At 44.5% G+C, this 26,742-nt stretch overlaps 1 protein-coding gene across 7 annotated transcripts in view; it reads right to left on the bottom strand.

The window, feature by feature from the left end:
- The window catches only part of srgap1a (SLIT-ROBO Rho GTPase activating protein 1a), a 70,016-nt gene that overhangs the window by 40,726 nt on the left and 2,548 nt on the right, over positions 1-26,742 (bottom strand). For all 7 annotated transcript variants that reach the window (XR_014597666.1, XM_084016647.1, XM_084016649.1 and 4 more), the window contains exon 2: positions 3,319-3,514. Coding sequence is in view for 6 of the 7 variants with exons in the window: in XM_084016647.1 (XP_083872773.1) it covers positions 3,319-3,514 (196 nt within the window). In the remaining variant the exon portion in view is untranslated. The remainder of the gene's footprint in view (positions 1-3,318; positions 3,515-26,742) is intronic.

The raw sequence follows: 26,742 nt of genomic DNA, 5'->3' as shown, positions 1-26,742 counted from the left end.
TTCATAATTCTAGTGAAGTCGCTCCGTGAATAACTAATGGTGTTAACTTTATTCTTTGCACTCAAGCTGACCTGCAGGTTTGTCAATGTCTGACAATATATATATATATAAAGTATGCATGTTTTACAGCTCCTTTTTATCCTAACAGCCAAAGAGAGGAAGTCCCTTAATCAGACACTTCTGGATAAAAGCCACCTATTTAAGATTAGCCCAGCTGTGGCAATAAATTAATCTTTCCTCTGCTCACCATCTCCATGTCCCTCCCTGAACAAACCCTGCATAAATACAGTATCTGATTGTGTTTAAGAAAGAGCGAGGAGATGGTTGCTTCATATTTGTTCATTTGTGTACGTGTGTGTGTGTGTGTGTGTGTGTGTGTGTGTGTGTGTGTGTGTGTGTGTGTGTGTGTGTGTGATGTGTAAACAGTGACTGAAACACAAACAGGAATGAATGGCTCTCCCAGAGACTGCCGGTGTGGGCTGGACGCTCTCAAGTGTTTTGTTTTCTCACAGGAAGGAAAAAGGAAGACACTAGAATGGAAGCTTTTCCTCACTGTCATTAACATTCAAACATTCGTATCCAAACCTGTAGAAAAAAAAGCCTTCATCACCAGCAAAGACATCTTGCTGTTGAACAGCGTGTGCTCCGTCGAGTCTCCTGACTCAACACCTAATTATCATTAAAAGTTTAACTGGGATTCTTTGTAGTCCCCCCTCCCTCCCCCCCTTTACTGTGCATTGCATTTACATCTGGTGGTAATGAAGAGGAAACAACAAAACACCCGAATGTCTGTTCATATGCAATTCTAAAGCCAAAGAACGTTTGATGTAATTGGGAAACGAAGGCGTGCTTTTGACAAGGAAGCTGCGTGTCTTTGCAGCTGTTAAAATAAGGCTTTTTGCATACAAGTGGAGGATTTTCAGCACGTAAAGCAAACCTGCAGCAGAACAAACAGCAGTGGGATGGTTGGACTCGGCATTATATCATCGGCAATAATGTAGCCGGTTTTTATGTCATGTCTTGTATCTTCTGTTTGTTTTATGTCGCTCTATGTTTGAAGACTGGGGATGGAAATTAGCTTGTAGCTAAATCTGGCATATTTACACAAAGTGATGTATTTGCAGTGTGTAAATAAATTAATGTCAATAGGTAAAAAATAAACCTTCTGCATTGTGACTATTGTATTTTCGAATCCCTGTGAAAAAGCAAGTCTAACAATAAAAAAATCAGTTTCCTTTCTGAATCTGTTTTCAATCTGCACTTAATCTCTCCCTGTTAACGGGTTGCAATGAATTAAAAATAAGAAGGTGTCTTTAAAAACACCCATCTGTAATTTAGACGGTTGGGATCATCCATCTTCCTCGTCTTTGCCACCGAGCTCGTCAGACTCCGACACAGAAGTGTCCCCGAAGCGAGATGAATTCCTCTCCAGCCGTGAGCTGACGCAATCCTCCCACAGGTGGCTCAAAAAGTCTGCTCTCTCTGAGGAACACTAACTTTATCTCGCTCCTGCCGAGGGTTCTGGCTTGAACTCCTACTGTGCTGAAAACATTTTTCCTAGCTCGGAGGGGCATGAGAAGGAGAAGCAGACTTAGACCTGCGTGAGATGCAACATATTGGAGGTGCAATGGAAAAAAAACACCACCACCACCGGCGGCAGCAGCGGAGCACAGCTTTAATCTCCGGTTGCGATACCTCCAGCGTGGGCATGAATACAGATACAGACGGTAACGCCTGGTGGGAAGCCTGTGTGGGATCATGCCTTTGTGCCTTCATTAGCAGCGTAGACTGTATGAAGAAAGGTGGCACCATGGAGGGATAGCATCAACCTCCACCCGTGTTACGCCCTATTGGGGCTCTTGGAAGCAAGTGGCTGAAAACATGTTGGAAAGCCATCCTGTCAAAAGTGTCTCCGTTTCAGTTTGTTATGTAGAGAAATGCGTCTCCACAGACAGCTAGTGAATGTCGCTTGTCTCAACTATTTACCGTTTTAATGCCACTTTTGCATTTTTTAGCAGCTCCGCCGAGACGACTTGTCATATGAATACGGGTTTACGGCTACAGACAGAATGAAATCTTATGAAAACGACCTAGAGAATGCGGAGAGCACAGAAGCCTTACTGTACGCGTGGTGTTTATGTGAATACAAAAACACGGGCCAAATGATTTAAAACCCACAGGAAGCTTTTTTTAATGCTATTCAGACGTCCTGTATTGACTTAAGAAGTATGCTCCTAGGCACTTGCCAAGTGTTTACCCTGTGAATGAAGTGACCAGACTGTACATCACGCGATGAAAACCACACAGCGCCATACCGGAGTCCCTTCACCAGTTACACACATGGGCACACACAGCTGCTAGAGCCATCGGAGCTTCAGACGGAGAGCAGAGGCTATTTGCAGACGGCGAGGACAAACATACGTTTTATTTTTGTTCCCACCACAAACTCAAACAATATGCTAATGCAAGCTTTTTTTCTTCTTCCATGAGCAGAATGCTACGGTGTAATGCAGCAAAAAAAACGACAGCGTGCTTAACTGTGTCAAGATCCTCAAAAAGGGCTCAGCGCCATGAAGACAGAGGGAGAGCGTTGCTGAGGGATGGAGACTAACGTCTTCTAAAACAGTTTGATAAAGAATGTTTTTTAACCTCAGTCAGGTCGAGGCTCGATCAAATGAAATTCAAAGATTAGGTTCTTCTTCCACTTCTATGGGAGAATCAAAACTAAATGACATTTCAGTATCAACCATATCCCAAGTATCAAAATGTAAAAATACTGTAAAGGTGTTGTTTTGGTATTGACTCTTTGTGATTCTCCATGTCAAAGAGAAAGAAACATTATTATTATTATTCATGAAGCACCCCAGCTACGTTAGTTTGACACAATGGTCTTAAACCACAAACAATGAAAACTGTATAGATGACTTTCCTATGCTGGAGAGAGCGAAAGAGAAAGGTGGGACTACAAAAAATGAGAGTCCGGGGCATTATATCTGCGATAAAGACATTTGAAAATGACTGAAAGATAAACTAAGAGAGACAAAAACAAAATGTTACCACTGAGCCTCTTTTCTGTCTTCATTTGACCGACTATTGACAACAGTAAAATATCAGAAGGAAGAGAGTCTCTCAGAATTACACTGAAGTCCAGTTCCATCTGGACGCCACAATAAAATAACTTTATTCTTAGCTTTTACGTTTAGAAATTAATTAGACCAGAAGACAAACAATGACCGTCCTCATTGTGACTCAGAAAGTCTATTCTCAGGCCCATTAATGAACCCAGATGACACCACAAACAAACAGACACGTCCTCACTTGTACTGCTGGTGGTCCTTGGTGCTGCGGGTCTTTGCCATGAAGCGTTCGGCCAGTTTCTCCAGGTTCCTGGAGTACTCCATCTCAATCTCCGCCTTCTTCCTGAAGAAGTCCTGGAGGTCCTGCAGCAGCTGGACCCTCATCTCCGTCTGCTGGTCCAGACATTTCTGCTGCTCCACCAACTGGGCCCGGATCTCTGGGGAGACCAAGGAAGACAACAAACACATGAGGATGGAGCAAGAACCAGGAGAATATCATGTTTTAGTTTGGCCAACTAGCATCAATAGCTACAGATTATTAAATGTGGATGTTGTCATGAGGATGTTGTCATCATATTTTGATGATTATCAGCATAATATTGTGAATCACAATCGTATTGGTCAGGATACTCCCTACTACGCTACAACTATGACATTTTCATACCGCCCCCATGCCCCCATGCTAGTTTGGCATAATTGGTCTCAGGTGTTTAGTTATACGAAATATCTCCAGGATGAATGGAACCTGATTCCCAACAGACCCAGAGTTACAGCGCAGAGCAGGCTGCACACACACACACACACACACACACAAATCAGTGCCTGCGACTGAAAACCCAAGCCACTTATAAAAGCAGAGAGGCGACAGCAGGTCTCACTTAAACAAGCTGTATGTGCAGGTAAATTACCCTCAGAGGTCCTTTTCTGGAGGAATCGAGCCCGTCAGAGCGCCCCTCATTTAAATTTACATCCTCAACACGACAACTGGGACCCGAAAGACACACACACATACACACAAATACACACACACACACAAATTGCTTCCTGTGTGTCCTCTACGGCCAGGGCCGTGGATAATGGATTTCTCCTAATGGAAGGCATCCTGGGCCGGACATCTTCAGCAGAGGAAGCGGATTAACGAGGTGATTTAAAGCCACGCGGACACCGGCGGAGACGGGCACAGAGACATCCCTCATGTGAGAGGCACAAAAAAAGAAAAAAAGAGCGTAGGCTGCAACATGCCTTCACAAATGATTTGTACGACGGTCCTGGAATAGGTGGCATTATAAAATGGTAAAAGCTTGCAAGGCTGTTCAGGATGAGGAATAAATGTTTCAGGACGAGGTTTAATGTGCATCATATTTCTACTATATTGTGCCCATTTACAGTCAATGTGAATTTACTTTTTTGTGCATTGAGCGCACAGACACCTTGCAGTGTTTCCAGTGCTTTCACAGTGCTTTAACACACTGAGTGGGAGGGCTTTAGGGAAATAATCATAACACTGTATTCAATGGAGGTATAACTCTGTCCTTGTATGTCTCCCAGCTCCTGAATAACAGATCTGCCACAATAAGCAGCTTCCTGAAAGTTTCAATGCACCAGTTTTGATTTGTGTGAGTCCGTCAGTCCCTGGCAGGGAGGTTGAACCGGCCACATCAAATAATGTGCCTGTTTTGTGGTAACTAAGGCTACTTTTCCTCCATTAACGACTGTAAGATCTGTCTCTGCAGACACATGCTGCTTCCAACATACGCTTTCCAACTTACTGTATGTGATCCGACTGTAGCAGTCTCTGTAATTGCAACAAATCTTTTTTTTTTTTTTCACGTGCCATTGCTCTTGCAAACGTCTACCTTTCTGTTTATGGAAATACCACGAGCTGGCCGCCTAACGAGCTGTTAAGATAGAGGAAAATGTGTTTCTTTCCATGAGAACCTCAGGTTTTGTAGCCAACATCACTTGAACTACACAGGCTTAGCCAAACCTGATGCTTAATGAATGCTCTCATTAATATGAAAGTGGATTGACATAAAGACAAGTATTTGACGAGACAATTAGACAGCTACAAATGCCTTTGTAAAAAAAGCCAAAAGATCCCCGAGAGCCTTTATGGGATACCGTCAATAGTTCAATACGTCAAGCTACTTAATGGTCAATTAACTGCTGAGTCAATTAGAAAGCTTCCAGGCAGCGACGGCTGAGAGCTGCATTTGTGTAAGCGTGCATTGGCATGTGTCCTCAATGCAGTAATCAAAGCACCAAAAGGTTCCGCACCATTCATCAGAATCAAGCCTTTTTTCACAATCTTGATGAAGTAGTGGCTTTACGTCGGGCCTATTAGAAACCATCCATTCTTTTTCACATTTCCAAGAAGCAGCGCCTTCCTTTCTGGCGCTCGCAAGGAAAATAAACCACTTAGAGTCAGGCGGGACACTAGGGAGGCCTTTCAGCACCACTACATTTGAATAAAAATGCTTATCACAGCATTTAAACTCAAACACAGTGAACAACGGACGTCATTAAGGTGGATGATAGGAACCAAGAACTCAGAACGTCAAGAACACCGTTGACGAACCTGGGGGAACGCCACTGAACAGTCAGAGGTTGGTGTTAAACTCCACCAGCCCTTCTTGATGAATGGGTAAACTTTGCAACTGCTTCCATCTCCAGAGGATGTGGGGATTAAAACAGAGCTACCTTGGCACCGACACAAAAGGAGCGCACTGGATCATTTAACACAATTACATTCATGACTGCCCACGGAAACTCATTAAATCATTCATTTTCCCGAGTCAAACGCTGGCCATTGAAGATGTGGTGGCGAGCCGAAAGTATGGAGGGATTAATGTTAAAAACCTGTCAGAGAAAATTACAGGTTTGGCACTTCCTCAAACTAGAATGCATTAGGAAGTTACAAAATGCTACGTAATGGACCGGAACAAAATTGTCAAAGTGCTGAAGTGAAATAAAAAAAAAAAAATCCCAACTTGATTTAAAACATTCTAAAGAAAAATAATAAAAAAAATCATGTAAACAATATTGACAATGATTCAGCTTTTTATTGGTTAAACATCAGATTGTAAACCGGTTACTTGTGAAATAATCTGGTTGTACGTGTCTCTCAAATGCAAAACCTTGCAAGTCTTGGCGTGAATATCTGCTGGCTACCCCAGAAATAAAGCCCCTCGCCCCCAGAGGCTCATTCGTCGTCAGGCTGGTGGGTTCTGGGATTGGCCTTAGTGGGTGCATGACCTTAGATTGCAGTCTGACAATAACGTAATAAAAGTTATCTAATCCAAAAGGCAAATATTTGGATTTAATTAGTAAGTCACTTTAGTGTTTAAAGATAGCCGAGCGGCTCTGTTTGATCATACTGACACTTCATATGAATCCCCTGCTGCAGGCAACGTCAGCTGTCTGACCGGTTTCTTATGAAGAGTCAGAACTAACATGACCAGACCGGCACACAGGGACCATTCTTAAGTCTAGCAATTTAGTTTAGATCCGTTTTACTGTCGTAGGTCTGCTCATACGTGGTGCATTCCTCTCGTTCGGAGGTCATCTGTATGATGAACATGTGTGGAGGCCTCTGTGCCGAGGGAATTGGGTGTGAGGTCTGTGTGTGTGTGTGTGTGTGTGTGTGTGTGGGTGGCATCAAAGCCCTCTATGATCCCTTTAAAACGGGGGAGCTGTGGCGAGACGAGAGCACCTGTGCAACGTGTTGGATAAAGAAAGAATATAATAACGCTCCCGATATTACAAGCAAACACTCTTATAACCACATTCAGGTACGTGTTGTCACAATAGGCAACTTGCAGAATCAAACCAGCGGCCTATAAATGTTGTCAGCAACAATTCCAGCTGACTGAAGGACATCCAGTCAGCGTGGCCCAGAATGCACATGATGTGGATATGGACAATGAGAGAGCGCTGTTTGGCTCTTTGTGGCGATCACGTTGGACCAAAAGCCCTTTTGTGTCTGAACTGGATGTTATCCAATTGCTCCTCTGGAGGCCACGTCGCATGCTTCCCATAACCCCATTCACGGTGGCAGATATGTCCAAAGTTGCAGTTCAGAATGGATTCTGATTTGCCGGATAGGCCCGTTCTATTGTGACAGAAACTGCCTTGTAAGCAGGATGGGTACTGACCCACATTGTTGACCTCGAGAGAGAGAGAGAAACTGGGCTTCAGTGAAAACAACTCGCTGTCTGTCGGAGGGCCACGGAAATATGTTTTCCCTTCTCTCTTGAACCCAACAACATGCTGATGCTCCCAAATTAACCTTTCTAGGAATCAATCTGTCTAAAAAAGCACTTTTGCTCAATTGAAATACAGACAAAAATGGACAAACTCTTTCTGTTTTTCTACAGTTTATTTGATTACAGTCCCCCACCAGGCTGCAGAGTGGCTCATCAGCAGCACCTGAAATAGCATCTGAGGCCTGGGGAGGGACAAAGCAGGGGGGGTGCACTGTCCACTCCCACCATCTGCTTCAGATTTCAGGTTTGGGCCTGGGGGATACAAGACGGGATAAATACCATCAACGGCAATTACTAAAGGGCCGATCACTTTTTAACCGAGCACAAGAATTCAATTACAGCTGGAGTGGGATCCAGAAGGAGCTGAGGATCTACACTACGCCTTCCTCTGACATGTTCTGGAGTGTTCCGATAATCCAACAAGGCTCTACTGCCATACTTAATTATAGTGGGGCCGTTGTTCATCTCGCTTCTTTGCCAAAAAACTACACAAAAAGTAGCTGCATCCGAAGCAGTTGGATGGGTAAAAGATGGGCCTAGCATGTTGCTACTTTCCATTTAGCATGACTCAGTACCACAGAGGGTTTTTATTTTATTCTGAGGCTTGTTTGATCTGGTCCACCTTTTAGTCTTTGCACCCATTTTGTTAGCTTTTCAAACAATACTGTGTTACTGCCAATGAAAAATGCCTTCTTGTTATTAAAACATTAATGAACAGAAGAATATCTTAGCTTTGATTGTACAATATTAAGATAATTAAAGAGAAGAAACACACAGGAAGCATTGAAGCAAGGAATGTGTGAGATATAAGGTTGGACTTGTGCCTATGCACGTGGCACACACCTGTTCCAATGAGGCTACCAGCACAACCCACGCACTCAGTGTTCAAGACACTCCCACTGATGAATATTGATGAGTCTCATTCTTTAGCATTCCCAGATGCAGAATGCACTACTGTAAGCACTCTGAACATCCATCCACCTCTCTGCCTCCGCTCTCTCTCCACTCTGTTAACGAGAGGCACATGGGGGGGTGAACTCAAGGCCCCGGCACTGCTCCACTAGTGTTTTATCACCAACACACTGGCATGCCAGACCCTGGACCAGATGGGGAGACACTTGAGGGGACTGCAACAATGAGCATCGACAAGTGTCTTGTGACGGGAAGAGATAGAGGGATGATTTTACATGACATCTCGGTGGAAGTTGTAAAAAGTGATGAGGCCAAAGTGAACCATCAGGAGGACAACGCAACTGGAAAATGGGATAAAAGTAACTTCATTTACTAGAAGCACAGACTTGCCAACAAATGATTGCATTCTGTGCCCCCAGGTCTGTCTAGATTTTGGTCTTTCTTATGACAAACATAACCGCTTTTAATAAGAAAAAAATGAAAATCATCACTCAGCCAATGGTGTCCTGTAAGCTATTACCTCACTAGCACTAGCGTTGGCTCGGCTACGCCCGCTGGTCACATGGTTGATGCTTCCTGTAGCATCATCAACAGTCTCCCAGATGAGAGATGTTTCTGCATTTGCCATGCCGACTCGTTAGGACCGCTAAGTGACGACGCAGAGTCACACACTTCACTGCTGAAACACACCATGTGGTGACTAAAGCTATAGAAATCACATGGCATCCTTGTGATGGAGGACTTGTGTGATGACTTCATACGTTGGTAGGACCAGTAAGAAATTCATCATGTGCTGAGGAGTCTACCCCCCTTCCCCCCCTTACATCTGGGCATGACTGCAGGAATGTGTCACCGATGTGGTTTTGTGGTTTTATCTGAAATTGCATCACATCAGAGATGAAATCACTAATATCTGTCTCCTTCCATTTACCAACATGCTCTCTCTCTGTGATAAAAACACATTGAGCACTGAAAAAGGTGACAAACCCCATTTTTGGGTTGAAATAAAGCCATCTGTAACGACTTGAGGAATAGCCAGGTCTGTCTGAAGTAGCGCAGACTCGCCAACGAGTACTGAACAGATTCTCTCCGATCACATGAAGCCGAGCCAAGCTACACACAGCACGCTGCCAGCTTTTACTAACGCATTTTATCTCAAAAAAGACTACAGGACCGGCCATGTGGTCCCCATTACAACATCTGACTGACGTGTTAGCAGCTTCCAAAACCGCAGCGAGAGCTCCGACGGACTGTAGGCTACTGTGATCAAGGGAGTGTCTGTTAAATCAGAGTGGAAAAGGGCTGACCCGACGTCCTTTGGTATTGATATTTGATCATCCAATGGGAGTGCGGTGCTACTCATGTGATGTGACTTCCAAGATGTTGTTTGTTGTGCTTTCTGCTGAGGACAGGAAGGCAATGAGCCCTTATTAGCTCACTTAAGTTATGATTTCCTTTGACATGGACGGACACACACACACACACACACGTAACGTCGCTTCTCTCAACAATACCAACGCTCACGCACAGGAAATGCAGTAGTGGCGGTGATTTGAGTGTTCTTCCTCTTGGGCCGGGGAGTTTTGTGGCCGGCAGACCCAAAGAGCTCTGTGGATTTTATAGTCTGATTCAGGAACAGCTCAGCCACGGTGGCTAACTGCCCTGTTCAAACACAATACACTCCAGCTGTAAAAGAAACAACAAAAATAGACTGAGCAAAAGATAAACACTCAAATCTTTATTATTGCCATACGGCCGAGGTAATATTCAAAAACGTGCAATTTCAATAAGCGAAATGTAATAATGTCCAGCCAATTACATTCAGCGCTGCCAAATGGCCTATGAGCCAATAACAGTCACGGTTGCTAAGGCAACACCCTCACAGACGAGAGGCCTGCAGCGAGCTGGGGAGACATCAATCACCGCTGACATTACGGTGGCCTGCGAGGACCGTCGGTTTGATCCAAACAAAACAGAGCGAGGAGCCGAATGCTGGGAGAAGTAAGCACGCTTTAGAGGCCGAGCTGTTTGTTCAGCTGCTGCTTAACATCGAGACACCGTGTTTGATCTGGACACCGGGCTGGCGTTCGGTCGGTCAGATGAACCGGCCCGAGATTTGTGTGGTCTGATGTGTTTGAGTATGTGTGTGTTGATATCTGGATGCATGGACACCCTTAAAAGGAATGCTTCACCTGTACGTTTTTAAGGTGGATTTAAAAAGGTTGAATGTTGTTCCTTCCAGAATCAGGAGTCACTATAGATTGCAACGTGGACCCAGAGTCAAGCCAAAAAACAAAAAGCTGTCAAAGTGTCTCATATGTTAACTTTAGCCAGAAGTTATGTTTTTTTGTGATTTATTGGCTAGATTTTGGGGAACATATTGAGCCCGTGGATCAAAGGCAACTGAATGGATTAGGATCTGCTCACCCCAGAAAGCAGCGCAGCAAAATACATCCACGTCTTTTTTTAAATAAAAGGTTGGAGAAGCTCTGTGACGTAGAGGCCACTTGCACAGCAAGTTGCAACACTACTGTAGTTAGTGGTCAAGCTAACTGCTAGCTTCTCTGAGACGAGCCGTTTAATCCCACTTGGGATTCTTCACAGCAGCACGGGGGGGGGGAAAGATAGTTTATTTAAATAGCATATTCAATGAACCATTGCACTTTTGTTTGGGTCAAGACGGCTTGCTTTTGGTGAATTTGAATGTCAAAAGGTCACCAAAGTTGGATCTAACATCAAAAAGTTTCAAATGTACTTTCTAAATACTGCTGTGACAAGACCTTTATACCTCTTGAAATGCTTTACATACACAATTGGCTTCTATCGTTTTTTCTTTGGCTGTAACTCTAGGTCACCAGTGGAATCCCTTTGTAACTCCCGTGAATCAAAGCCGACGCCAGCTGCCGTCGTCTGCAAAGAAGCGAGCTCCAAACTTGTTCAGAGCCTGCAGAGAGAGAACTCCATACTCAAAAATTTATTTTTCGACAGAATATCTCAAACAGAACGGAGAGGACAACATGATTGATGTTACTTCACTTTAACACTGAGGATGATAAAAAAAAAAAAAAAAACGTGGACGAGTAAAAATGCTGAGGACGGGAAGCGGTTACATCTGTGTGGCTCGACATCAGAGGGGAAAAGCGAATCTGTGAGAAATACATTGATCTCTTTCAGTCTCTTTGGCCAGACCTCATCCACTTTCCTCATTCATCTCTAGAGCATACCCAGCTGCTCGGTCTGCTTGCCCTAAAGGGACCAGTGTGGGTGTTTGTGTGAAAGAAAGAGAAAAGACACGTAGACGATCCGTGTACTGAACAGGCAACAGCCCTCTTGTTTTAATTTAGAGGCCAGTCCACACACTGAAGGCTAGAAAACTACATACATACCGACTATTTTCGGCTTTTTTCCAAATGAAAAATGACACCTGGCCTTGTATCTGGGCCTGCCTTTGTCCCTTTTGTTTGGGGATATTAGTGATGGGAGAGATAAAGGGACTAAAGCTCGTATGTCAAGACGGCATCTCACAGCAAACAAAGCTAACCCCAAGCAAAAGACTTGGCCGGGCAGGCCCACAGCTCCTACAGTTGGGATGTTTGTTTGGGGTAACAATACTATGAAAATGCTGCGGTCGGACAGCTGAAGCGATAAACGCCTTGAGAGAAAAAGAGGGTGTCACAGGAGAAACATCTGGAAGCGGAGGAGCGCCGGGGCTTTCATCTCGCAGCAGGAATATTTACTTCCCCTCGCAGCAAACCAAACGGATACTGAAGCATGCTGGTGGGGACTTGAATAATACTCTGAAAGATGAACCTAAAGAATGGCAGAGCGGTTACGTGGCCTGCGGTGGAGAAAAAAAAGTGTTTGAAGGTGGGGGTTGTTTTCTAGGAGACTGTGAATATATATCCCCCTCCTCATGGGGCCCCGAGGAGGTGGGAATGAGAGGAGGAAGAGACAGAGGGAGCATATCAATGAATAGTCACACGATGTGACTCCTCACCCACGCACCTGCATACACTCTCAGCACACACAACAGGTATGGGGGGGGGCATTACATGGCAGGTATGCAGACCAGACACCCGAGACATTTCCAGTAGGGGGAAATGAATCCATCTGACAGCTCTGTCACCAACAAGCTAACCCCCCCCTCCCCTCCCCTGGCTTCCTCATGTACTTCCTGACCTCTGCTCTCCACCCGTCTCCCTCCACCGCACACTGGACAGTTTGCTCTCAGGCCAGGTTCGTCCGTGGCCTCCGGTGGCACTCGCCAAGGTCTGCCCTACAACTCTGCTGCTTATTTCTGTCTGTTTGCTGTTTGACGGTTTTACAGCAACATATATAACAGTGCGTTTATTTCAGGTGCAAAACACAGAATTTATGACATACATAGATGGATGGATAGATGCTGGATGGACTGATGCTCTGATTGTAGGAATGTTTGTCTTCACGCTATCATCCAGTTTGCCTACCTTCCTATACTGTCCATCTATCTGTCTGTCTCTATCCAGACCGTCTACATTGCTGCCATCTGTCTGTCCCGTCTCTCTGTCCAGCTGTCTACCCCCCCAATGTGTTTGTACATCTGCCTTCCTTCACACTAAGTACACCTCTATTTTAAAAAAGGCCTCTTCCTTTGTCTGTCTTCCCATACAGCGGCGTCGGAGACACCAGGATCCGTGGCGCGGAGCCAGCCGGAGCCGCTGCCAGCTTTGGGTTGACAACGTGTTCCCACAGTCGGGACACTGTGGCTCCGATGGGCGAGAGGAAAGTATAGGGGGGGGAGAAGGACATGACTGTACACAGCTCCAGCTGAGGTGTCACTGACAAAGCTGGACCACCCAGCCAACATGGAACCAACAAAAGAAGAATGCACTTGCTAACTCAATCGCATTTATTCACCTCTTAATTTGACGTGGCAACCTTTCGTTTTTGGATACAGGTACAGTCATGTTTAGTGTGGGAGTTGGCTGTGTGTGCACTCGACTTCCTATGAACTTTGACCCAATGAAAAGGTATATTGCTGAAATGTACAGCACAAAAAACAAGCTATGGAACTATGCAAGAGACTATAAAGCTACAGTATTATTCTTAAGTGCTTGCTGACATCCAGCCTGCTGGCTCATGAGCTGAGAGAAACTAGTCCCAGTCTCACAGAGATCTCTCCATGTCCTCTTTATTACAAAATCCACCTCCATAAACACCTTCCTTGATGTGCCCCTTCAGACTCTTCAAATCCTGGAGGTAGTAGACGGCTCTCTTAATTGAACTCTACATATCACCGCGGGAGGAGGAGCTCAAACATTTCGTCTCTCGGCTTAATGAAAACAAATACCGGCCAAAAAGACTGGCCCGTGATTAACTTAATCAGTATTTTGATGACTCCGAGAAAAGATCAGTAGACGAAGGAAGGCTGTTGACTTCAAAAAACAATATGTTAATGCGGGAGCAGCTTCAAACCTGGGCCTTTGAGAACACAAACACAAGACAGCAATAAAGAAACAAGCAGGCTCCTGGTGGTTTGAGCTCCAATCGAGGTTCGTCATGCAGTCACAGCCTGCATTCTCACTGTGCAACACCGGGGTCATCTGGATAATAACAGTATTTTGAAACCACAAATATGTGGATCAGATTCTGTGCCAATCCAACCCACAGAACTGGAGATATTTCATCGGATGAGGGGAAACCTCTGACCTGCTGGTGGCACTAGATTAAAAGTCTGAGGCTCACCAAAGAGATGAGGATTCCCCCTTTTGGACACCATGGATATCTGTGCCACATCATCTATATATAGATTTATTATTTCAATCTGGTGGACCGACCGTCGCTCGCACCCCCGCACTGCAACCTCACCTCCACTGCTTTAAAATGACAGATCCAGGACAGTTCCCGACCACAAAATGTTAACATATGGAGCATATTTCTTCCAAAACGTCCACAACAGTCAATGTAAAGTGAATAAAAAGTAAATCATATTGTGTCTCTGTGGTCTCCCCCCACAAGAGAGGGAGATGATTTATCTCCACTGATATATTGCTTGATTCCTACTCATTTCCGTCTGTGGTTGTCGGGTCAGTGATTGATGACACCTTCTGGACAGCAAACGGCTGGCCAGCCCAGTGTGTGTGTGTGTGTGCCAGAGACGGAAAGAGCGAGGACAAACCTCAAGCTTGCACCGTATAGTCGCATCACAAATACCCTCAATTCAGAACAAAACTCCTCCTGGCAAACATTAGCCTTCGTGATTTGCAAAAGCATCATCTTCTGCTCCTGCGTTTCCCTTCTGACCACCCCTCGCCGCGCCCCTGCTCTCGCCCTGCCACAGAAAACCTAGCAGGATGTGTGGTTTCTGGGCCTTTGATAGGGTTAAGCCAGCGGAGAAGCTGGAGGGGCCGACGGAGGAACAACCCTACTATTCAGGACCGGGCCTGTAATTCCAGAGGCATGGACATGTGCTGCAAGCCCGCCGGAGAGAAAGAGCGAGCTAGAGAAACGGGGAGAGGAGGCAAGAAGTGTTGGAGGACTGAGGGATCTAGTAAAGTCTCATATAAAAGGCGGCAGGACAGGCTGTTTAATTCTATTTAAGAGAACAGAAAGAGTCATTCTCAGGTGACTTCTTCTGTATATATTTTAAAGAAACTGCCAAAAAGTTAACTACAGCTGAACAGGACAGAGAAATATAAAAGGCACATTAGAAGGTACTTTATTAATGGTGTATGGACCCTTATAAACTATGAGTCAACAATAATGACAATGCAAATAGACCGATACACTATGCAAGTTTCAATATACCAAATATACCAAAAGTTTTATTGGTGGGAAAAAGACTTATTTTTTCGATTGCACACAAAAAGACTCCATGTCTTGCTTTCTTTTCGCTAATCTGTAAATCTGAGAATTACTTGAGTAGACTTCCTTGTTCTTCTCATCCTCGTCTTGCTCATCTCCCACTTTAACCAAAAGTTTTTGCAAAAACATCCCCAAATTCAAAATAAGCTCTACATTCTCCTACATCTCCTATTCAGTTCTTCATGGGACGAGTTAAAACAGAGAAACAAGGCTACTTTCAAGGTCAAAAACAATAAAAGAAAAAAAAAAGAGTCTTATCTGCAAAAGGAGCAGCTGGCTGAGACAAAGCACAGCTGAAAGTTTGTCCTGTCGTGCACAGACACACAACCATTCAGCCTCCTCTAAAAATACTTTTACAAACCCTACTGTGTCTACACAGAGGCAGGATTGATTACTAGCGTAATGCCTTTAAATTAGACTCTAAGTAGCACACAGCAGCATCCTTGTGTGGTAGCCCTGCGAGTGTTAACAGGATATTTCAATGTGTGTTTAGAGATGTGTGTCAGTCAAGAGTCTGTAATGCACCCATCTGTTATATTTACCATTTGTCTGTGTGAATAAAACGTTTGACAGAAAAAGGATTTGCAGGTCAGGAGAGAAGTTAGAGATATCACAGCTAGAATTAAGTAAACTGTTGAACTTGTATTTTATAGCTGCTTCCAGATCTGATCTAGCTATGAGTGGCAACAGCAACAGGGGGAAACATCGCCAACATTAACAACCAAGAGGTATTTATCCTCCTATTCTAAACCTGAAAACAGTGTTCGAGAAGCAGAAACTCCCCCCTTCAAACTCCTCCGAGGAGAAACAGTTCATCTTCTCCCACCTGGTGCTCCCAGTTGTGGCAGCTGAAATAATCCACTCTCAGACGGCTTCAGCCTCGAGTAAACATATTTCGCTTTTGGGGGGGAATGTGGAGTCTGATATCTGGCAGGATGGATGGAGTGATAAAAGAGTTGTCTTTCACTAAAATATACAAGTCTTCATTAAACTCCCCGAGTGTTTTCAGACAGATGTTTGAGACGACGACGCAGCAAAACTGGAATATCAGCATTAATGCACCGAGAATATTAATAGACCCGTCGAAATGTACTTCATTAAATCCCGACAGTGCCTGACTACCTGCTCGTGTTCAGAGAGCTGAATCAAACACTCCACTCAGTCAGAGGACCCAACTCCTGTTTGCTAGACGTGTAAACCGTCATGTTAACGCCTGCTGAAGACAATTAACGATACCAATAACTCAAAACTTTCCTCAAGTTACTGAAGTAGGAGAGTTATGTGGTTATCATCTCTATCACACACACACACACACATCCGTTTGATTGGGATGGATAATATACCACACACTGTGGCTGAATTATTATATTTGCCATGCAAGAGATTGGTTGGAAGTTAGTTGCTCTGCCGTTTGATATAGAAACCAACTGTTTTTTACACTTCTACTATACAGGAACCTACGATGCTAATAAAAGGTCCTGTAATTGTGCAAACATACATTATATCAATAAGTGACATCAGAGGAAGAGCGTCAGCTTGACTCCGGCCTTCAGCATGGTTGGTCACAGGCTAGGGATTGAGGCCACATGTGTTGGGGCTAAGAGGGGCATGTTGGGGGGCTCAGTGAGATACGTGGATGCTAAAGATGGGATTGAAGATTGAGGGTATGGAATTAAGGGCTGGTGGAGGATAGTGGTGGGGGCTTTTACTAAGATCTTAGGTATTAAAAAATCATCTCGCATAGCCAAATCTGATTAACTGATACAATGAAACTAAGGACAAATGGATACACAACACTGGTTCTGAATAACAAGAGTTCATTAAATTTAAAAGGCGTTATAATTAGTGGTTCATGGGGGGGGATGGGGGGGATTTTCCAACAGAAAAGCTGCAGAAATGTTTCTAAGAGCCAAACTTCAAAGCAAAAGAATAATCTAAAATCAAGGAGTTCAAATTATGCTGATGCGACCCATTCCAGAGTTTCAACCCAATATGCACACATGCATTTTTAATGGCTGTTTAAAGGGCTGTGACTGAATCATCACGGCCCGAGAACGAGGGACCATCCAAAGCCCACAGTCATTATCATTTTATTATCATGCAAGTTTCAAACATTCCCCGAGTCAAACAAAATATTAAGTAGAATCCCGTGTTTCCTGAGCTGCGACTAGCCAAACTGACAGCTCAAAGCAAACTTTAAACGAGAGGGGGGGATTTAATGCTGTAGGAGGGTGGGTGGAGGATTTGGATTTTTTTTTCTTCTTCTTCTTTGCTCTCAGTCTGATGTAACGTCTGTAAGGCCCCCTCGCCGAACTGCGAGGGCATAATAATGAGGCTGCCTTGATGGAGACGGCTCACCGCAGTGCAGTGGAGTTTGGTGGTTTAAACGGAGAGGCGAGGATAAATATTTGCTCCGCATTCCTCTTTCTCAGTCCTTAAGATCAAACTTAGAGAGCCTCACCTGAGAACGGGGGGGGATAATGACATGCTTATCTCAGGTTGAGGATCGCAACCTCAAACACACAAACAACAAAGCAAAGTTCTTAAGAGTTGCACCAACATTTGATCAAATTGAGGTTTTCCAGGGTTTTTTCCGCCTGGAACTTAAATGACTGCACTAGGAGTGGCTCAATTCATGTCCAAATATATTGGATTTTGTGCAAAATAAATGAACGATGTCTCAAATTCCCATGAGCTGTAGACTCAAAGTGTTATTTGAATACAAAGCTACGATATCTGTGTTAAACTTAACACAAAGAGGCTTTGCTTTTCTTTTGTTTCTATGTAGTCATTTCTGTTTACGGGCCTGACAAAACGTCCGACCGTGATATGAATAATATGTGTAGTTGGATCATTCATAAGTCTTCTGCTGACAAGGACGGAGCTCAAATCACACCCTGATCTCTCGCCTCTCTCGGGTTTCAGACTGGGCTCCTGCACTGAGACCCGAGGTCGGATCATCACTCCCCTTTCTCACAGACCCGGTCGCCGCCAGCAGCGAACGGTCTCTCACAATGCATCTGCAGTGAAAGCCAAGCCGTGGAGAATGAGGAAGTCCACAATGACACCCCCACAGCCCCCCTTCATCACAGGGCAACAGAGGCCAAGTCAGGCTCACATGGCCAGCTCTGACACACACACACATGGAGAGTGAGGGGGCTTCACAAAGACCTCATTTCCAGATAATTATAGTGGAAGCCAATATGGAGGAAGTGACATAAAGTTAGGTGCTGTTATCTCGTCCCACCTCCCCTCGGGGAAGCCTTAACTGCCAATCCTCTCCCACTTTTTTTAAGCACCAGTGGCCGACTCTGAGAGCAGGCTCTCAGCCCGGCTGTCAGGCGTTGAGATGACACGTCTTACACTCAAAAAAACGTCCGTCAGAAATATCTCATTAAAAGCTTTTGTCACTGCGCGAACACAACTTGACAAGACCGGACAGGGTGAAATCCGATGTCAGTTTGGCCTGCAGCGGCGGGGCCCAACGCCCTCCGTGCTTTCGGATTACCACGAGATCTGAGCGGAGTGCGGCCGGAGAGCGTGATCGACCTCGGGGGCAGCTGCTCAGAGCGCGAGAGAGAGAGAGAGAGAGGGACAATGAGGGAGGCAGAAGAAAAGAACAGACAGATCAGCTTTCACTGCTCTTTGTTTCTCCACACTATAGTGAGCAAGACTGGGGCTTTCTCTTCTGTCCCCCACAGAGCCGGGAGATAGAGGCTATACTTTCCTAAATGTGTGTGTGTGTGTGTGTGTGTGTGTGTGTGTGTGTGTGTGTGTGTGTGTGTGTGTGTGAGACCACAGTCCAGTCACGCTTGTGCCACACACCCAGCCAGGTTGCCATGCATCACACCCCCGGTGACACCCCCATTAACCGGGACAAATCACAGGACTCCAGGGGAGACGCTAGCTTCCTCCACCCTGCCTGATTAAAAAGTAAGATATATGAGGCATGCTCACAGTGTCTGTGTCCATGCTGGGCAGCTGACGGAGCAAGGGTACGCACACACACACGCACACACACACGCACACCTCTAAACCATTTTATCCCCTCACCCATAATGGTGCTTCTGCAATTTCTGCCATCCTGCAGATACAATCTCCAATCAAGGAGGAGATAAAAACGTGTCTCTACACTATTTTTCTTCGTGACCATTTGTGTCCTTTTTCAGAAAAAGGGGGGCAGACCAGGACAGTGTCACACTGGTTCTATTTCCAGAACGGTCTGATCCTAAAAAGTAACTTTGCTCTGCGGCTGACGCCTCTCCTATTACACTGGAAGGAAACAGGCTGTCGGGAACCAGCAGGGACTTCTCGAGGAGAGCTCTGCTTCATTTTGACCTAAAAAAAAAAATACGCCAGAAAAAGATATGACACGGCAAAGATTTCTAAGAAGCGAGTTACAGCTTCATGCGGTGCTCTGCCGGGCCGGTTCCTTCACAGGATTTCCTCACATAGACATCAATAAACACTAAGTAGATGGATATGTGCTGATGGAAGCGTTAAATGTTATGCTTAAGTTTGTTACTCGCCTGTGGAAAAACACAAATGTTCAACATAGGAACCATTAGAAGTTTTACCCAATTTTCAAGCAGAGTAACCAGGAACTAAATTTGGTTTTGGGTGCCACCAAATAGAACAGGGGGTGATGAATGATTGTTGTCTTTAAAAACAAATTGTGTTTGCAGGAAAAGAGAATATTTGCAAACAAGATTATTCCCTCAAAGGTACTTAGAGCTTATTATATTCATCCAAACACCCGATAAACACAAAGAACCGCAGATTTAATATGTTATCAGACCAATATGCCGGTTCTGAAGTTGTGGTGGAAATACAAACAGGAATGCACAAAGGGGGACTAAGATTCTGGTGCCATTCCTGGAGGCTCTATATTTCCTGGGTCAATTTAGTCAAAAGAAGAGCTTTTATTTCCAGTTACCGGTTACTTTGTAGTTCAGACGCACATTAAGAGTCTGAGTCTCTAACTGAAAAAAAAATGGGATTAAAAAACCCATTCATTATTGGTTTGAATGGCCGCCAGGCACATACACAATCCCTGCTGTCAGCGTGACGGGCACATCCATCTAATTGGCAGAGCTGCGGTCTGAGGATTCAGGTCAAGGGGCAGAGGTCACCGGTTTCGGTGACCAGAGGGGTCAAGTTGTCCTGGACAGAAAGGAAGGGGGGGAGGGGTCAGTGAGAGGACGGGGGACAAAAGGGCTGGACACACCAGATATAAAGCTGCATGTCACATTGCCTTTTACTCATCTCCTATGAATCGGTCCACTGTATGTGAAAATGTGTAAGTGTGCTTGAAATAGTCGGTGACTCAGCTGGATTCCTTTCTTTCATCGGACTGTAAACCACGTGCAAAAAAAAAAGAAGAAGATACAAAGAAAGCTATTTCATCTATTACATAAGAACCGCGTGACATGGAGGTCTCATGACAATACAATAAGCGTGATATTTATAGGAATGGCTGACCGCCGTTGCGTAGCGGCTCGGTGGAGTTTTCAGGGGGAGCTTCATAAATAAATACATAAACGTAAATTCATCACTCATCTTTAGTTTATTTTACTGGATAACATGTTGGCCGTGGAGAAACTCTTTGGAAGCTGAGTGAGAGAGAAAAGATCCAAAAAGGAGCACTGAGACGTTCTCCATGTGTGACCGCTGGCAGTGCAGCACAATGAGTAGCTGTGGCTCCAGTTACCATCTCGGGGGAAGGATGGAGGAGAGTTCAGGCCAGAGCTCACCAGTCCCGCATGGGGGCTGCTCAGATCCACCCTATAGCTGCACAGTCGGCTTCGGGCCTCCTCCTCCTCCTGCTGCTGCAGCCCCACAATAAGCCTCCATTGTGAGGCTGATAAGCCGAGAGCCGAGAGCATGGGAAACCCTCTCCAACTCCTCTCAGCGCTACTAAAAACAGACCTGAGAACGTCGAGGGAACCAGAGACAGAGGGAGAAGTCACCACATGAAACGGCTGTAGACATTTTGGGACGTCCGCAGCAGCGAGCCTGCATTATATTTGAAAATAAAAGACAGGCTTGGCGTCTTGGCTTTAAGCTATAATCAATCAGGCTGGCAGACACAAGAAGAAGAAGCCCTTTAGTTGACGTTTCATTGACCGGTTCCTTTTTTATAATATTTCCGCCGTCAAACTTCTCCTCGGGGGCCGGCGGACCCAACATGGCGGTCTGCGCCTAAAGGGGTGGTGGTCTGTGGCTATTGATTAGGAGGGCAGCCGGCCTCAAAGCCTGCTTCCCTCGGGTCAGGAGGTCACGGCTGAAGAAAGGAAAACGGGGGGAGGGGTGCGTGATCAGTAAATTAAACTTCTGTTCGTCGGTGTTACGGGTGGATGGGAAAGAGTTTACGACAGTGAGGGATGAACTGTTTTTTGGAAAAACACTGAAACTTTACACTTCGGGTAAATCACGTTTTATGCCTCATTTATCAGACCCAAAAATAATATTGAGGGGTTTTTTTGGGGATATGTGTGATTATCGAGGTCATAAATGTGACCCCATAGAGATTAATGACGTTTTAAAGCATTTTAAAAGTAGGGGTGTGGGGGTGTATGAAACTTGTTGGAGGACATACATTGCCTGGATGTGAGGTCTGCCTTAGAAGACAAACTCTAGGGAGGATAAAACATATCAGTAAAGAAGCTGGATTGTTGATCAGTGATTGATTTAGTCTGACAGGGGATCATAACATGATGAGAGATGATAATATGTATATATATGATATATTTTTTGCCAGAACACAACGAGTCTGATGTAATGTGGCTCGTCTTTGTCAGGCGCAGGAAATATGACGAGCCATTTGATGAACGCAGACATGGCCCGACTTGTCAGCACAATAAAAGCTGCTTAGTTGTCATTCCTGCCAAACGTTTGATTGTTTAGAATTGCATTATTTCAGAAAAAGCTGGGAAGACCGCCAGCTGGAGGCAGCCGAACATAGAGAGAGAGAGAGATACAGGCGTGAGTGAAAGCCCGGGATCAGATAAGGTGAATACAGCACTTTAGTTGTTACCAAGAGACTGAGCATCCTTTACTCTTTTTTTTTTTTTACGCAAGACATTTCTTATCACTTTGGGTTTTTGGATTGTTTATGTCTCGCTGCTCTAATGAAGTCAAAACATAACACACAACCTCCTCGTCGCTCAAACGGGCGGAACGAAGGGAAAGTTCTCGGCGGAGCACTACAATGAAAGGAAACTTCACTTGTTTACAAGTATAATAAAACCAAACTTTAAACACGTTGGGTTTTTGTAGATACCCAGATTATAATAGTGGTAACAAATAAGGCTTTTTACATTTTTTACAGTCATTACCCAGCAACCAGAGTCTAATTGTGTTGGTCGTGAGATTAAAGCTTCCCAATGGGGGGTTTTGACCTCTAGCGGTGCTGTGGAGCATTTCCCCCCCCCACTGTGTTTATCACAATGCAATAAACATTGTTTTATGTTTTATAAATTATGTTTTATCATTTTATTTGTTGTCTGTATATTGTAACTTTGTAACTTTTGCTGCCTCTTGGCCAGGACAAGAGGTTTTTAATCTCAATGGGACTTTCCTGGTAAAATAAAGTTTTAAAAAAATCTTCAAGTCATGCTTTTCCACTGGAGTTATGTGGTAATCTGCAGGTCCAGCAGGAAATATGCATGTAAAAACAAATCTCGATCACGTAGAGATAAGCGATTTACATAGTATGACAGCTCATTGAGAGTTCCAGGGAAAAAGGTGTCCACCTGTCCATGAATCAGAGGTGAGGTAACATCTGGAGCACTGATGGAGGATTTGGGACTCCAAAGCCCAGCTTCAGTTCCAAGGAGGCTAAAGGGGGACGGGGGGGATACCTGAGTCCACGAGGCCACAGCTTGTGAACAGATCGTCGTGGTCAGCGAGACAGAAAAGAGGAAGTCAAAGTGACAGATGTCACATTGTTTAAGTGAACACAGGAAATAAGAACCAGCGAGAGACTCGCATGTATACATAATACATATTAACAAAAGGGTTTGACCGCCGCTAAACACATAAATGGCTCAGATTCGGCTTATGAACAGGCTGAAAACACTCAGACGCAGATTAAAACAAGTCAACCAAGTCAGAGTTTATGACCACTGCCCCGCCCCCCTCCCCCCCAGTCTCCTTCCCCTTAATCCAGCCCTACTTGGGTGGCAGACAGCAGCATGGCCTGATGGTCTAACAGTGTCTGTCCATCTGTTGGGCCCCTGCACTGGTTCAAAGGAATTAAAAGTTGTCCAATAAGTTGCCAAAATCTCTCCAAATCCGCCTTCAATCCTCTCTTTTATTTCACTTTTCCCCTTCAGTCTTAATTCCTCTTTTACGTTCCCTAAGCACGGTCCAGTTCCATTAACACCATGGAGCTCTGACTAATGCAGTCCAGCTACACACTGAATGTTATCCAGCTTCGTTACCAGGGACCAAGGGATTCTTCTCTAGGACACCAGCAACAGAAAGAAAGGGGTGTAGCATCGGCTAGGTGGCTGGGTGGGGCTTAGCAAAGGGTTCATTACACCTGGCTTCTTGTTTCGTCTTTATCTGCAACAGTGACACTTGAATTGTGGCCTTTTTGTTTGGGTTAGGGATGCAGGGCCATGGATGGAGGGGGGGGTTGAAGGGTCAGACAGGGCTGCAGTAACGTCCTGGTAGCCTTTATGGCTACAATGAAAAGCACAGCAGGGGAAGCGAAGCCTCGCTTTTGCTCAGCAGAGTTTATTAAAACTGCAAAAAAAGTGTGACCGGCCACAGATGGTGCTGTCCATAAACCATTCACCCACCCATGCAAATAAATACACAAACTCACACCAGTGCCACACCACCGGGTGGAGGCACACGACAGACCCACACACACAGTTAAAGAGGGAGGGGGGGCAGTAAAAACAGATGGTAAGTGTGTGGATGGATGTGTCATGTTGTGGAGATCCAGGTTGTGTCAGGATCCCATTGGTCTTTCGACCTCTAACCTCCATCAACACCTCTGAGAAGCTGTCCAGTATGTGATCTTATTACGGCATTCAGTACAACTATGCATGAGGTGCCTAGAGATTCCCACCAATAACAATTGGTAGAATAATCAATACTAAAAACAAGAGATGGGGGATAAATGATGATGTGCTTGTACCTTTTTCTGAAAACGTCTCATGTGAAAAGGCTATTGGCTGATCCATCTGTGAAAGCACTCTGCAAGTGACTGTTTGTATTTATTACACTGAAGAGGCTATTTGCTTAAGTACTCTAAAGCATTCCCAGTTTGTTATCCAGTGAGTTTTTTTCCAGCACGGTGAGCCTGAAGAACCAGGCAGCTTCAGCACACCACACTCCACACATCATCACATGCTGAGGTCTGGTGACATGCTGGATTCATTCCACGAGAGAAAAAAACCAACATGAAAGAGCAACTTAAAGGCAAAATTACAGTTTTGCCTCTGCATGATCACAGTCCAGATCCAGATGTCACATGTGTGGGGGTATCTGGATCTGGACTGTGTGACAACACAGGCATGGTGAATCTCTGGCACGCAACTGGGCAATGTTAACTCTCCCACTATTACTAATGTAAATAAACGCATGACTTTTAAGCACAAGACAAATCCTATTAAAAGGGGAGGGACACCCCAGGCTAAAACATTGCTTTTTATACACGGGTCCATTTTGGGCTACTTGCCTCCTCAGCATGTCTTCTTTTAAACTAGTGGAAAGAAAAGCATCCAAAATACACATTTAGGCGCTTCGAGGTGAGTTTGTAGATTTCTCCTGAATCCACCCAAAGTTAGCATTAGATAATACCATATTTGCAGTTTTTACCCTATTCATCTTGCAAATGGATTTCACACTTCAGTAGGACTTAGACACACAAACTCACCAAACTTTGCAGTTTCATTACAAACCATATTCTAAAAGGTTTTTTAAACAGAGGACATTGTTAATATTTCATAGACTGATATTATATTCTTAAAAACATTGACATTTGTATGGCTGTTGGCATTATGTTCTGATTCGTGTATTGATAAAAAGAGATATCCAAAATGCCCCTCTGTAAAAGAAATCTTTAACTTATGTGTCAATTAAATAAAACAAGATTTGGCAAAGAATATAATACAAATAGTATCCTTATGTAAGGAATCAACTGTGGACGTTTCCTTGTATCCATTAGCTCCAACTCTTTGCCCTTTGCACCTGGGATGTCTGCCTTAATTTGAAAGACAACTAAGGCCAGACCTCCTCGGAGCAGCTTCCTGCACACAAACAGGGACAGACCCGTCTCCTCCAGTTTGCAGAGGAGCGGGGCTCTGATTTCAAACAGCAGTGAGGGTGGGTCAAAGGATGATGATCTGGGAGAGGACCCTTGACAGAGGTCCAGGGGGTCCTGCCATCAGAGTCACGACCCCCCCCCCCCCCCCCCCAAAAAAAACAGTAAGCCATGGCATGAGGTAGGTTTACATTAGCCTGCAGCTTTTTCCAGTGTAGATGTCCAGCAAATTAAATGATCAATATCCCAAATATATTTGTTAAGAGCATATTAAAGAGCCTAGTATTGTGTGACCTATAAGATATGTTGCCAAAGCGACTTAAATAGTTTGGTTTTGCCTGTGCAAGCACTTTTTGTTTTCCACTTCTGCTTTTGAATATCTCCTCGTGGTCCGCTAGGCTTTCATACACAGCCCTGGCTCTGTAGAGGGAAACAACGTGGATCAGACCAAGCCACATGGTTTTTTTTTTTTACATTCAAAGCTTCGATCGAGGTTTTGGAATGAAGCTTTGAATGTCTATCATCATATTTTATGGCCTTTTTTTACTGTAGTGAAAGTGTTGTTTTTGAGAGACTTAAACAAGTATGTATTGAAGACTGACATTTTGATTATGACTGAAGTTTCTACCTATTAGTCATGCCGTAGCCCTAAGAGCCACACTATTTGTAAATGCTGAATTTGGATCACGACCATTTTTAGTCTGTTTCTTCATTTAACTTATCTTCAAGTTCTGCCGTTCATATATTTGACTATTTCTATTTAAAACAAATGTCCAGTAGCTGTTTTGCACAGCCACAATTCTGAAATATTAGCAGCCGTCCTGGGCATCAAAAAGTAAAGTCTACGGTCAACCCCGAGCCAGACATCAAACCGAGGCTTTCCCGAAATGAAGCACAGCAGTGTTGCTATGCCCCGATCCACAGCAACACTGAGGCTCACTGAGAATACCAATGTACCCACAACCTTCCCCCGTCTGCTTTAAATGACTTAAATTGACTGCAACCGATGTGCACCATAAAACACGAACAAATTCCACTGTCTTAGCCCAATCTTCTTAATGTTTTTGTTTTTCCACAAACAAGCTGAGTCTTGATGCAGATGCCGATTTCAGCAATTAGCAAAAATTAAATCCCCATGCCGTAGAAGCTTTTTCAATAAAGGGATCATTCCCTCGGATTGCCAAAATGACATCCATTTTCATTTCACCTGTGAGAGGAAAAAAAGGAAAAAGGAAAAGGCAGTTTGGAGGTACTTAAGATGTGAATGTCAGCTGAATGACAAATTGGGCCGGAGAACTGTCGTCTCAGCCGTCGACTTTCAGACAGACAGCCATCATAGAAAACTACATTACGTACTTTACATGTG

The sequence above is a fragment of the Eutrigla gurnardus genome (assembly GCF_963514095.1).
Source record: "Eutrigla gurnardus genome assembly, chromosome: 9".
Classification (NCBI taxonomy): Eukaryota; Metazoa; Chordata; class Actinopteri; order Perciformes; family Triglidae; genus Eutrigla; species Eutrigla gurnardus.
This window is presented reverse-complemented; position numbering and strand designations above follow the sequence as displayed.